The 14877-nt window shown below is 40.8% G+C and overlaps 1 protein-coding gene across 3 annotated transcripts; it reads right to left on the bottom strand.

Moving 5' to 3' along the window:
• Positions 1-6118: 6118 nt before the first annotated feature.
• Positions 6119-12021, bottom strand: LOC105566034 (renin receptor). Of its 3 annotated transcripts, none has more exons than XM_012019723.1 (8): positions 11865-12021; positions 11483-11610; positions 10766-11020; positions 10340-10651; positions 9976-10059; positions 8084-8266; positions 6826-6934; positions 6119-6543 (listed from the first exon to the last, which is right to left on the bottom strand). In XM_012019723.1, exons 1-8 carry the CDS (start codon positions 11905-11907, stop codon positions 6464-6466), a joined length of 1194 nt encoding a protein of 397 aa, XP_011875113.1. In that variant the 5' UTR covers positions 11908-12021; the 3' UTR covers positions 6119-6463. The 3 variants fall into 3 exon arrangements, with proteins under 3 accessions (XP_011875113.1, XP_011875114.1, XP_011875115.1); XM_012019724.1 differs by lacking the exon at positions 8084-8266 and adding an exon at positions 8823-8912 and having other exon boundaries at positions 11865-12020; XM_012019725.1 differs by lacking the exon at positions 8084-8266 and having other exon boundaries at positions 11865-12019.
• Positions 12022-14877: the final 2856 nt, after the last annotated feature.

Here is a 14877-nt window from a genome sequence, read left to right as displayed (position 1 = left end):
TACGAATGCATTCTGCGTTGTAATAAGCATATTTATTTGCATTTGATTCATAAAAAAAATATTAAGCAACAATGATACGTTGATCCGATGTGTATCTACGTATCACAGATCCTTGAAGCAACTTCGATCTCTGTAAAGATATTCCATATAAAGAGACGTATACATTAAGAGAATTATGCTTATCTTATTTCTTAAGGAAAGTTGCTTTTCAACATTACACATGTATGCATATGTGCGTAAGCAAGAAATATGTGATATCGATTGAAATGGACCGGAAGAGTTTCGAGATCGTATCGCCAGTGGGGAATTACCAATAACACAAGAAAACGATCGCCAATCGTTAATCACCAGCTGATAAACATTACTGTTATTAATATAAAAAGCAATACGCCACTAATTATACCTGGCTTTATTGCGCACTTTGAAATTTAAATGTTTGACAAGACGATGAAGTTAACCGACGACGGCTTACGTAATAATAAAAGAATATAAAATTAACAGCGATAAAATTAAATGTGGCGGCAAAATTGCGAGTCCATTATGGGCAAGAACGAGATCATCAATTATTTAAAATAAGTAAGAGATGTAATAAAATAATTCATAAGTTTGTAAATTATGTAATAAATTATCTCTGTCAGTTTATGACTTTAATATATTCAAGCAGAAATTATTAAGCCAAAAATATGATATGGTGAGAAATTAGTAGATTAACCGATTAGATTAATCGAAATAATTCTCTGTCAAATTGTGTCAACGTATTAATTGATTGAAGGACGAAAGTGGGATTATATTGATTCAAATTAGCTAAAGAATCTATTCTTTTTTTAAATAAAGTATATTCGTAAAGCCGACCCATACAACACGCATGTCCAAAAGACATCTTTAAGACGTCTTAAAGGTGTCTTTTAGACATACGTGTTTGGGGAATGGCACAGTTTACTTCTGTTATTAGATTGAAATCGAATTCTTCGAGATGGCATGGCGGCAGAGGAATTTGTTGCTAGACCGTCAGGAATTTTAGTTAAAACGCACGATAAAATAGTTATTCGTAAATTATTATTACGTATAACTATATGCATAAATATCATGGCATTCGTATACGTGTACGCACGCACACATGCACACGTGCGCATTCACGCATGTGCGCACATATACAGGAAGCGTAATCGCGTTACGGCTATAGTAATAACAAACGCATTACAAACAAGTATTACAAGGTGAAATACTTAGGAAATGGGAAACCGTAGATACATTTATAATAAGTTACATAATCGCGACGCCTCCAAGGAGCCGCCATATTTAAATATTAAAGCCAACGGTACACGATACTGTTTTTTTTTCCACTGGGTTGCTTGCGAGAGCCAATCAGGATTCAGCCGTAAGTCGTCTGATCTAAAACTCTGCATCCCCATTGGCTCTCGCAAGCAATCCAGCAAAAAAAAAACAGTGTCGTGTGCCTTAACCAACGCTTGCGCGCGTAGGGCAATGGCAGAAATATAAAGCGTATCGTACAATGCCACTAACATACAATGGCAACAGACAATAGGAATAGAATTTTTGACGTGTTGGATGCGTCGGAAACTTTTTTTCGACAAATCCAACGCGTCAGAAATTCTCTGTCTCTGTTGCCTGGCATTGTGTTCGGACCTTTAGACACGAGGTACCGCGCTGAGGAAGATAAAATGTATTTTAAATTCTGGATTCCGGGCCTGAAAAAACTAGCGATCTCAACGTTTAATATAAGAAAGTGGACCGAAGGACTGCTACTTTCAACCACGAACATCGGCCGTCGAAATAACAATCGAGACGATTCGAAAGCAAGAAAAAGAGATTCGCACAGAGATTACGACAAACTTGCGACTTATCATCGCGGCAGACTGCACGAGAACTTCCTTCCTCGCTTTTGCCAAATGTCAAACATGCATCTATTTCAGTATGAAAGCGTGCACGTTCAGCTATAAAAAGCAGGTCTAACTCAGATAGCGAAAACGATAACGTGGCGTTTAATGACGTCTAATATACGAAAATACACGCTATGCCGTCTCTCACCGTCATTTTGTTATCTGAATGGAGTGACTGCTTCATCGAGGACACGCGCTCGTTCGAGCGCGGACGCAAACGAACGCGTGTAATTATACACGATTAGACGTGTTAATTAACGTGGATTAACGCCGCGGCGATTATACCGTGATCGCCCGCCAATTTGACACCTTTCGCACATTACTCCGTACTCACCTCCTCACCTCTATGCGTGAAACTCTCGAGCGACTCCGCGTTGAACTGTGATAAGGCGTGCAGGGCAACAAGCAGCACTGAGGGCCAGTTTCACAAACGTCGGTTAACTGTTAACCAGAGTTCAGTCAACTTCCTATCTTTTTCTATTTTGTTATCTAAGAAGAGACAGAGAATCAATTAACCTTCGGTTAGCAGCTAACTGACGTTTGTGAAACTGGCCCTGAGTCGAAAGATTTCAATTTTAACGCAGGAAGCTTCCGGTAAGCTTTTGATTGGTCGACTCGCATCGCCGCAGCTCAACGTGGCTCGCAGGGATTCACACCGGATACCCGATATCTAATACGATTGGTTTTCTCTTTTGGTTACTTCTTGGGTCCAAAAGTTTAGACGTCGGACGTCAGACGTCAGATATCTGATCCAGTATGAATCTTGCATAAACCCAATACAATTTTCCTACTTTTTCTTACTTACGAGAACCAATAAGGATGCAGAGTTTTAGATCAGGTGACTAAAAGAGCTGAACTCTGAGTTGGGCCGAACTCTCTTGCGGTGGAGACACCAAACTAAACCTTGAACCTGGACCTGAATCCTACTTTATAAAATGTTAAGATAGGGTCCAAACGAGGTTCGGTGGAAACGACAAGAGTCGAGTTAGGTTCCTGCACAATACATTGAAAATAAAGCTAATGTAGGATTCTCACTGATTCCCCGTTCAACTCACTTTATATCTTTTCCTAGTTTTAAAAAATAGAAAATGATGAGAAGTAATTTAAGCCGAGATTAAAGTTAATCTGCAGCGGTAGAAACGGACATAACTCAGCCAATAGAATCGCCAACGTGATGAATAAAATACATATTTGAGAAAGAGAGAGAGAGATATCTTGCTGACAGATAATCTGTTAGTATTGAAAGTTAATCGTCGATTAAAATAAATCGGAATTAAAGTGGCTCTAAGGCCCGATTTTACCAAACGTCGCTTAACTTTAATCTTAGTTTAATTCATGTTTGTCCCTTTCTGAAGTAACAGTTGGAAAGAGACAAAGGACGAATTAAACTAAGCTTAAAGTTAAGCGACGTTGGTGAAATCGGGCCTGAAGCGTTCAAAATTCTTTTCTCACTACTGATGGATGAATAGATGATGCATATACGTATACACGTGTATTCCCATACACCACGCATATCTAAAAGACATTTTTAAGATGCCTTTATGTCGTCTTTTAGATATGTGTGTCTAAAAGACAACTCAAAGACGTCTTAAAGATGTCTTTTAGACATGCGTGCTGTATGGGTTATAAAGATTCCACGTTGCTAATACAAAGTTAGAACTTGTAACAAGATTTGACGCGCGCGCGCGTACGTGTACGTTATTATGACCCTAGTAGCAGTGTATTGGCTAAACATTGGCTAAATATTGGTCCAATGTTGGTCGTATTAGAAATGCATTGGCCGATATTGTCCAACGTAAAGCCAATATTGGCCAGGGAACAAATGTAAATATTGCACGATAATAATTATATAATATTAAATTTGTATTGCAAGTGCATTGGCCAATATTTAACAGTGTAATAAGAATATTGGTCTTAAATTGATACAATACTAGACCAATATTGCTAAATAAGAGAAGGCGTCTTATAATATTGGGAATACTAGATTTACATTATTTTCCAATATCGCGCCAATTTATTGTGCTACTAGGGTAATGGCGAGCCTAAGGATCTAGCCAGATAAATTTACAAAGGTGCATAAGCACATACATAAAGAAATTGATTGGCCTACTTCCTTACGCATGCACTTATCGCCCAATCAGATTCCTCACGCATATGTTTATGCGCTATACAAGTTTGCCTGGCTAGACCCTAAATTGTGGTAAAAAGAGAAAATAATTTTATCGCACATTGCAAGTGCTCGGCGTTCCGCATAAATAAGTGAATAAAATCTGACGATACGCACACTCAAGATTGCACAAAGTTACTTTTTACGACTCGTTATCGTACGGCATTCATATACAATATATAGTGTATGGAAATGTTTACATGACCACGTTCTTCAAAAATTCGTTTGAAATGTGCACCAGAATGTGCTGGATCTCGCACATTCTGCATCATTCAAAATGTATAACGGATGCTCGGCGTCTGAATCGAGCGACACGATTGTTCGCGTTTTTACATCACCTTTTCTTCCCCTGCCGCTTTTTATCTCCTTACGCGTCTCTAATGCGTCGCGAGACGCCGCGGTTATCCGCGTTTCGCACCTCGGATTGTAAACACCTCAATTACACCACCTCTGTGAACAAATAGGTTAGAAACTGATGAAAAATTTACGTCGTAAAGAAGAGGACGTCACGTATACCGCGTCGAGATACAATTTCAAGTGGAATCGTAAGATTCGACGACCATCTTTCGCTTCAAGAGCCCCGTAGTATAAGAGCATAATACCTGCAGTGTCGAGTTGGACGTAGACAAGCAAATAATGTTAAGTACCAAGTATAGGAGTTGAGCAGGATTCGAGGAAAATTCGCGAAAGTTAATTTTCACTTACGCAGCGCCCGCGGAAAGGTCTCCTGCCTACGACGCCGTCGAAGTAATGGAGGACGCAGGAACGCCAGGAATCTGTGTAGAAAACGATTGTTTGATACCTCAATCGAGACGTGTGTTCAACGTTTGCTCGAACTCTTGACGGCGTTTCGCGAATGTTTACCGGACACGAAGGCATTGCGTTAGTTGCAATAATGCGTAAACATACCTTAACGACGCGGAGCGGCTTACGCCAACGGGACGCTTGACGGTGCAAGATGGCGCGAAAGCGACTGCGCGCGTTCGAAGCCGCGCGATGCGCGCGCAGCCTCGTTCGAATCAACTGCGCGGAGTCGCGCGCGACGCACGAGATATAATCGGTTTGCACGCACACCGATCGCTCGAGATGTCACGATTCGACGCTCGGGTCCAGTACTTTTGGCGTCGATCCGCACAGCCCAAAGCGTTTTCGAGGTATAAAGATGCAAAAAGCGACTTTTCGTAACGCACGGCCGTGCGGAACGGCGCGAAATTGGCCGCCAGTGTCACGTGATCGCGCGCAGTCCGCTTGTAGATCCGCTCGGAGCTCGATAGGCGCGAAAGCACGAAATATCACGTGCAGGTATGGAAGTAACGCGTTACTTTTTTTTTCTTTTATAACCGTAAAGGAAACGTAGTTACTTTTTTTTAGTAACTGTAACGAATTTTACAGTTACTTTTATCGTTACTTTTTATATTTCGAATGTAGTTATAAAATATAACTATATTTTCTTACATTTAATCTTCAGGCATCGATCGATGTTCATAATTTATTATCATGGGTTGTTATATTTAAGATAAGTTTACAATTATTGCGCGTTAATAATTTGAACGAAAACTTGGGAGTGCAATGCAAGAACGTTAGCTGTATTTATACTTTTCGTAGAAATAAAAATGTTTCATTTACATTTTGAGCGTTTAAAAATTTATCTCCTCAAATTTTTCGTGGTTTTACAACTTTAAAATAAATAATTGTTTTGCTAATATCTTTGTTAGTAAAAAAAAAACTATGACGAAAGTAAATGTTTCAGTTTGTCTAATCTCGTTTCAGAATTAAAAAAGTAACGAATCGTTATTTTTTAAGAAACGGTAACGAGTAACTTTTAAAAAGTAACTTTCCTATCCCTGACAATGGGGATTATTATTATAATATCGAAGAGCTCCATTTTCACGCTCGAAACATGTGAGTGTTTCTACGTTTCTGTCTCGCGATTTAATAGAAACGTGACAAATGAGCGTACGATTAATTTTTCGGTAGCACTGAAAATTGAACCGTTGAAATATTATACGAAAGTTATACGAGACTTCTTACGACTAAAAAATGCGTAAAATTCCCTAATTTGGATGATTGTTATATTTAGGACAGCCTTTGGTTTTCCAAGGAATATACAAACCTTCGGAAAGTTTAACGACGTAACAATCACTTATTATAATTCAATGAAGTGTATAATCGTGTATATCCTGTATAGCCATTTGATAGCTCCGGCTCGCTCAATTCAAGAGAACTTCAGGATATGGAAATATGTGATAGAGCCCTACTTCCCTACTTGAATACACTCGAATTAAAATTGATAAATTACATACACAGACGCTCCGACGAGCTACATTTTGCACAGAAACATATGTTACAAAATTCTATTACTTATATGTAATATATGTATAATTATATTTACACATTAATTATCTTTCTTCATTCGATTCGATGTCATCCTATAAATGATGGAGTCTCGTCCTGGATCCATATCAGCGATGGCGACTGAAAATATCAAGATCGCATCGTCGAGTTCAAGTCCCTTTTGTTAAACTTAAACGATTAAACGTATTTAACCAGAGAATTGATCAGTAACTTTTGAATGGTTGCTTTTGTCAAGTTTAGTTCTATACACAAATATAAAAATTAATATTAAAAATCCAATAAACTCCAGGATAGTGAAGGCTACTCGAAACGGAGAAAGATTTCTGATTTAATTAACGCTTGGAATATTTTTGGAAATTTCGTCCAAAATAATCTCTACTCTGTGTTTACGAAAATACGTACTGCAAATGGCTAAAAGCGAGAAGACGAAAACGACACCGAACCACAGCATTATGTTGAAGATGACGGGATAGTCGTCCGAGTAAGTTTTCGCGCGGCCGGAAAATTCAGGCTGAAACAGAATGGTCGTTATAACGGAGGTAAACGCAATTCTCGAGACCTACAAAATCCTGCGAACGTTTCTCCCTCTTTCTGCGGTATTTGCTAAATTTACTAGTAACATTCTACAATTCTCAACACCTCGCGAATCAGTAAGATAAAAAAAAATTGAGCGTATTCAGAGATGCAGTAAAAAATACCAAGGCTTTCGCTATTAACATATGAAACGAACTCGAGAGTTCGTAACTAATCAACGAGAATTGCTTTAGGTACTTGCTAAATAATTAATTAAGTTAAGTCTTTCCTAACGGAAACTTTCAATCGAGAGTCCCATTATTTGTAGATTTATCATCATTAAAATATATGCATGCAAGACACGACAAGCCTTCATGCAAAATTATAATTCTGCACTTGAGAAGCAACGAGCCCGAAACTGTATTTATAACATTGATGTAAAATCGTAATTAAGCATCTCGGGAAGAAGTGATTTCTTGGATTTATATCACCTCGCTTCTCGAGTACAAAACTTGCTGCTTAAATTAAAAGTATCACCACGGCTAAGCATCATTCACATAAGCATTAATCGGCATCTACGGCAGATTACAATCTCAATGCGAAAGAAAACAATCTTACAAGAAATTGAAGCTGAATTAGATAAGTGTTGAAAAATCTTCTGTCAAGATTGTTCAGCTCTACTGAAGTACTTGGCAAGCATTAAATTAATTAGTCATCTCTTTAGAACTCAGGTGCTCTAATAATCTGGCAAGGCCTGGCAGAACGAAAACCACTAAGAGAGGCCCAGAAAAAGAACTTGACAAGTCGCAATTCTCAATCAATTTCTCTATACGTTAAAATTTAGGATCTTTACCATTTTATTCGACTGTCTTAGAACGATCTACATTTACTCGAGCATATCAACGTATCTGATTGTAAGCTTAAACTATATTCATTAAGTTTTATTATGATTTTTCTCTGCGAGCTTATTTTTATCAAGTGTTTTTGACGTAAAACTTACTTCTTCTTTTCATAGTATGAACATTATGAATCTTGAGAAATTGTTCGCTCGTTGCGACGCAAGTATATAAAAACTGAAAGAAACCGGACTTATCCGGTTCTCTCCTGGACCCGTCGATTGCGATGCATGTTAATATGTTTGCGATACCTGTCCTATTGTCTGTGTGTTAGTATTTAAGTTATTCTCCTTATTAACTTCGTCGGACTTTTCCGACGTTCCGCTATACTGACGTTCAGTAGTACTGACGACAGTGTTGGACCCGACAGTACTACTCATTCTATCTATCCCCTCTTCGTCATTATTATTTTGTCCCTCTTGCTCGCCGCCTCGCTACAATCAGTGTTGTTCAGTATCTGAGTAAGGTGATTAAAGCAAGCCCAGTCTTCAAGGCTCCAAAGATATTAGAACTTGAAGGACTTAAGTTTGCCGAGTACATCGATTTGTCGACATCGAGTTTCAGATTCTACCGTTTTGATCTTAATTCATTTCAGGGATTCGGCTGTGGCAAACGTTGAAATATTTGCCCGTATCAAACTTGGAATTTCGTCGAGCCCGAGGATACCGACGGTTTCAAGGGTCACATTAGCGACTACCTAAATTCACCGATGTCGAGCTTCAAACTTGATCGATTAAGGACATCAGAACGATTGATCGAGTAGCTACATTTGTCGGTAACCGAGCTTTCGTTAAATATAATCGTTTGTAACAAATTTCGCGAGAGAAAAGAAGACGAACGGATGGACGAGGTTTGTAAGTTCGTTGATTAGAGTAATTAAAGAGTAATTCGTCGTGTTTCGCGATATCCATGCAAAAAGCTACCTCTAATTCGGAAAAGAAACACTCTCAGTCAAAGTAATAGCCCATGCAATGCGATTCGACACGGTACCTTGACGAAAAAATTATCGTTAATATCGTCTGAACTAATTGGCGCTCCCTTGGCACCACCAGCGGTTTTAACATTTTTAGTCTTATGAGCCTACAAAATATCCCGTAACAATTAAAAATGGTACAGATGAGGGATTGATAATTTCAAGCGAACTAACGCGCGATTCTAAAATCCAATAGTTCTGAATAAGCGGAGCGAGATTCAACACTGCTCAAATCGATATCTGACGGTACTTTACGGCTCTATTGTATTTTGGCGTAGAAAACGAATTTCAATCAATTGACGCTTAGACAAAAAGTATGATATACTTACTTAGCAAATCGGTTGCAAAATTAGCTACAATCTGTATCGTGAACGTTCAAATGAATTATACATTGTCGGGATCGCAAAACGATAAAAAAATAAGACTAGAAAAGTATTCTCTTTGTATAAAACTTGACGAGAGAAATTTCATAAACGGTGAATTTTAATAATCACTTTTTTTTCACGTTTCGCACAATATACCGTTATCATTTAAAAAATAACGGCAAAGACTCGTCTCCGAGGAGAACTGTTACTGATGAACATTAAGATGATCGAGTTTGATTAAAATGGGGGGGCGTTTAATTTAATTACGTACTGCATATCGATATGATTATCGTAAGTTCTTTCATTTCTATTTTCAAACACAGCCGTAGACAAAATTATTAGGTACCCTCCTAATCGTAATACTGTACTGATAATGAATTTAATACCTGGAAAATTTCTATTTTTTTTAAAAGTAGTTTACTAAAACGTTGTTGCTTCTATACAGTACACAACGTTTAAAGGTGCTTCACCAAATTACACACGTATGTGTATACAAGTAACACTCTTAGATTTGCAGCGCAAGGCTAATATTACATTTGTCGTGCGACACATTTTTCAAGCGTGTCGATTGGCTGCAGGATAGAAAATTTCTAGAGACTCGAGAACTCTTCTGTTCTGCAGCCAATCGACACACTTAAAAAATTTGTCGTACAACAAATGTAATACCAGCCTAGTGACAATAATTTTGTCTAAGGCGTTTTCCTGTCAATGCTCTGAAGAATCTTCAAATCATCCTGTACTCGAAACACGGTAGATCGCAAAATGCTTATACCTACAAAGCCCAAGACAATTTTGGACGACTCACCGGGGTGTCTCTGCGCTGTCTCTCGAGAACAGAGCGGGCGTTCCTCACCTTCGAGGCGTCGTTCGTAAAGACTGCCATGACAACCTAGAGCAGATAGACAAAAGCATTCGGAACGTGTGAATTGTACGATCGCATATCTGCACCGACTATCGCGTGCAAATAGACTAGGGCCTGTATTCTAAGGCCTCTTTTATCGATAAAAGCGCCTCTAAAAGTGGCATGTAGCCAATCAGAAGGCTTATTAGCCACTTTTAGACGCGCTTTTATTAATAAAAGAGGGTTCAGAATACGGGTCTTAGTCTATATTCATTATCCAAATTGCACAAGTAGATAAAAATCAAGAGTGAACGCATTCCGAACGTACTTTGCCGTCGTACGCGTTCACGAAGGCACTGGCAATTTGCTGCATCGAGTTTGACAACAGTGTGAACGCCTCCTTGGCGGTCGCGGAAGTGTTTCCGTGCAGATCCAGGACCGGTCTGAGCGCCGACACTACCAACCAGTAGACATCCGTGCCGGAGTTGTGCTTCTTCCCGGTGAACGAGTTGTCAGCGATGGCACTGAGAAGCTGCATCTCCTCGACGAACTTGCGATCCTCCTCGATCTCGGGGCTCAGAAACTTGAGTTCTTTCTTCATTTTGGCAGGTTTCAGCTCGCCGAGGGCAGACTGGCCGAGCTGCATCATAGAGATCTCGCTTGTAATATCGTGGATGTTCAGTAATAACATGTCAAACTACTGGCAAGTTTATAATCAAGTCTGTCTGCCATCTACGAGTCGAATAGCACTTACAGCGTCCACCCCGTCGCTCAGGTTAATCCTGACCAAGGTGTTGTCGTTGCTGCGCTCCTCCACTCTGCTTCTAATCGCCTGCCAGGTGGTCTCCTCCGCCTCGTCGACGATCAGAGGATACACGACGAGGTTAGTATTGTCCCTGGTTTTGCCGTCCGGGAAGGGCAGTTCCTCTATTCCGTCAATCGCTATGGCAACCAGTGCCTTGGGCATCGAAAACGGATCCCATATGGCAATGCTGCGATCTGAATCCCTCTGCAAGATCGCGAATCACGTTTCTCTCAACGAATCTTCAAATGAGGTTCAATAATGAGTGTGTCGTTTCAGGTGCGAGACACTCGAAACAGCAGAACGATTGAACCTTAAGATTCGGTTCCTTTCGCGTCGACGTTACAAAATCTTAAAGTCTCGCCGTTCGAACGAAATGCATTTGAAGCTTTGTGGCGTCCAGGAGTCTCTCGGTGCTTTCCATTTGGCGACACCATTTTCAACACCCAGTGAACAACATGGACAAAATAATACTTGTGTCAGTCAATAACTGGTGTCGGAGTAAATGGAAAGCACCATTTGGCCCACTTAATAATGCAAATGCTTCTTCTCTTTCCTGTTGATAAAGAGACAAGGAAGGGAGGAACGTCTTGAAGCATTTGCGGCATCAAGCAAGGTATCTGCGGACCGCGGCCTTCGACGGGTGGTCTCCCTCGAGAGACGACGTACCTGCTTCCCAGTGTAACCAAGAGCCGCCGACAGGATCTCCTTGAGGCTGCTTTGCTCGATCTCCCCATTCACGGTGAATTCCACGCTGTCGGGTGAGTAGAGAACGACGAATTCACCGATGGCGTGAACTGGAAAAGGGCGAGCATTGAGCGAAGACCCGTCTTCGGCAAAAGGACGCGCACGTTTCGGGATACTCGAAATGTCTCGGGGGAGAGTCTACTTTGCCCCGAAATGAAGTTGAATTCGAACATCTCGCCAATTCTTGGCGGAAAACGGCCTCGGAGGGCTGGACTGGCTTCCGCAGTCGGGAATTCGATCGCGGAAAACTCGAGGTACTCTAGCAGTTCTGGAAAGGATGCCTCGAGGGCAAGCGGGGAATTACCTGCGCCGAGGACAGCGACCAGGAGCGATAATTGTCGTAGCATCGTTGCGCGAGAAAACAATCAAATTCGAACGACACTCCCTCGACGTCGATCAATTTCGGACGCGATCATGTGATCACGTCAGATAACATGTGACACCAAGAGTCGGCCATGGACGTGAAAGACAACCTGGGTGGGTCTGGAATTGGACCGCGGGCGAGACGAGCTTAAGGGCCGGTGCTCATCGTACGATCGTTAAAAATGCAATCTTGGTAATTTTAACATTTCAGCCTCTCGAGATTGTAATTAAGACGATCTTAAATGACGGTGAGAAGAGAAAGAAAGATAAACGGTGCAGAAAGTTGAGCTAGAAAGGGTTAGGCCTTACGAATTCCTGATTGGCTACGCCATGTTGGTGCTACTATTATCGACATATCAAAGGTGCATTTATCCTTATTATATATTTAATATTTGGTGAGCGAATAACAAGGATAATCGATGCATCGTGCGTGAAACAGAATGAACCTCAGATGAAACAAAATTTCGACATCGGTTTCAACGTTTTTGGAAAAAAATGTTTTCGTTACCGACCCATTTTCAAGCACTGCCGATAAAGTCTCCACTTGGTGTGTGTCCGCGCTACCCCCTTTTTTCACGCGGGTAATGCAGCGCCCAATTTTGGTTGTGTTCCACGCTGCGTGCGTAAAATCTAATATTTTGTACATTTTAATATTTTTGATACATATACATCAAGTATATCAGCAGCAATTGTATTAAAACCAATTGTATAATCTATAAAAATTATTTTCGATTAATTGCGTTATTTAGTGGACTGGTAATTTCCTTTAAGAGGATCCCGTAGTATGTCTGTATTACCGACAGAATTACCATTTTCGTAGTTATAACCTTTCGTCGTATTAAATTCATGGAATCAAAAATGCTTGCGTACAATTACAGTATACATATGCATTAATGATCCCAGGAAACTCCGATTTTATACCAAAAATGAGTAAAAATTACAAAAATCATATAATCGATCACACATAACCTTGTAGACGCGAACTGTCACTCCGTCATACTTGTGCTTCGTATAAAAGTTCTACAACTTGTACTCACATGAAACTGAGTTTCCTAGGATTCGATGACATGTAGAATTACTGTGAAACCCTCTAAATTGGGATTAGAGGTTTAAAATAAGAGTATAGTTAGTATGAAATTTTCGCGTTTATGTATGGGTGTGATGTATCGTAGTAGTGTGTCCGTGTGCTCATGTATATGCTGCGTTTCGTGTTTAGATGGCGCACACCATCAAAGGCCTCGGTCTTGGGGGATCCTCTTAAAGGTTTCGACATTCGTACCTCGACGAATTACTTCGAAGCTTGGAAAAATTCAACCGTGTGAGTGGCGAATGTATTCGAAGAATACGAAATATATTGCAAATAAAAAGTATCAACAACGAAAGAATGTGAATCGCCAGTAGTTGATTAACGATAAAAAACTTTTCACTCACCGACACGATATGCGCTGCGGCGGAGTTGTATCTACGTTGATTCCGCAATGGCGGCCGATGCCTCCTCCTCCTCTCAGGTGTCGTTGGCTCAGTTGTCCTCCGACACAGTCGCGAATTTGCACTTCCGTTTGTAAAGTCACTTGCCACTGTCACTGTGTCCAAATGCCACTTCTTCGGTTTTCACTGTGTCCGCCCAGTGAGAATTGATTCGTCGATCGACGTCGATCGACGAATCATTTCTCACCGGGCGATTGTCGCTGAGTTCGATTGCCACTCCTGGTGAAAATAGAATTTGGAGCGTAAATCGAATGTAAGGGGAGAGTGACAGAAGTGTAAACGAAATGTGTAGGAAACGTAATTTGGAACAGCGAAGCGTAAAAGAAGCGTTCGAGGTTTCTTTTACGCTTCGCTGTTCCAAATTACGCTTCCTACACATTTCGTTTACGCTTGTGTCACTCTTCCCTTACGTTCGATTTACGCTCCAATCTTTATTTTCACCAGGGCCACTACGAAACTGTTCGATTACATCGTCGCACTGATACCCGCCACAAATCACTGACACAAATCGCGGGCGGGGATTCAACGATGATATCGATCAATGATTGTTCACTGAAAGCGATCGCGGTTTCATTCCCGCACTCGTCGCGAACGCGTATCAAGAAAGAATAATACGGTATGCGAAGCGGCGCGGGCACAACCGATCAATTCGACTGTCGCCGCGTGAATGAACCGGCGTAAACACCGTAAAAACCGAGCGCGGGCTGCGGATTCCAAGAAATGACGTAGCGCCGTGAACACCTCGGACAAAAACAATCTATTGGAATCCGCGCTCGGTTTTTACGGTGTTTACGCCGGTTCATTCACGCGGCGACAGTTGAATCGATCGGTTGTGCCCGCGCCTCTTCGCACACCGTATTATTCTTTCTTGATACGCGTTCGCGACGAGTGCGGGAAGAAACCGCGATCGCTCTTTGATCGGTATCGTCGTGCGATCGTTGAATTGTGTCGGTGATTTGTGCGAGTGTCAGTGCGACGTTGTAATCGAACAGTTTCGTAGTGGCAATCGAACTCAATGACAATCGGAAACAGTGAAAACCGAAAAAGTGGCATGTGACAGTGGCAAGTCACTTTACAAACGGAAGTGTAAATTCGCGAGTGTGTCGGAGGACAACTGAGCCAACGACACCTGAGAGGAGGAGGAGGCATCGGCCGCCATTGCAGAATCAACGTAGATACAACTCCGCCGCTGCGCATCGTGTCGGTGAGTGACAAGTTTTTTAATCAACTACTGGCGATTCACATTCTTTCGTTGTTGATACTTTTTATTTGCAATATTTTTAGTATTCTTCGAATAAATTCGCCACTCAACGGTTGAATTTTTCCAAGCTTCGAAGTAATTTAAAGTGTCGAGGTACGAATATCGAAACCTTTGAAGGAAATTACCAGTCCAGTAAATAACGCAATTAATCGAAAATAATTTTTATAGATTATACAATTGGTTTTAATACAATTGCTGCTAATTA

Source organism: Vollenhovia emeryi, unplaced genomic scaffold (assembly GCF_000949405.1).
Source record: "Vollenhovia emeryi isolate VEMERY1.0 unplaced genomic scaffold, V.emery_V1.0 DF939147.1, whole genome shotgun sequence".
Classification (NCBI taxonomy): Eukaryota; Metazoa; Arthropoda; class Insecta; order Hymenoptera; family Formicidae; genus Vollenhovia; species Vollenhovia emeryi.
Note: the sequence above shows the minus strand (reverse complement) of the source record. Positions and strands in the feature narration are given on the sequence as shown.

Coding starts and splice junctions, on each gene's coding strand:
- LOC105566034 (XM_012019723.1), bottom strand. CDS start 11,907: ATGCTACGACAATTATCGCTCCTGGTCGCTGTCCTCGGCGCAG. Junction 11,021..11,482: donor TTGGTTACACTGGGAAGCAG/GTACGTCGTCTC, acceptor GCGATCTTGCAG/AGGGATTCAGATCGCAGCAT. Junction 8,267..9,975: donor GACAGCGCAGAGACACCCCG/GTGAGTCGTCCA, acceptor CACTGATTGTAG/CGAGGCGGCGAGCAAGAGGG.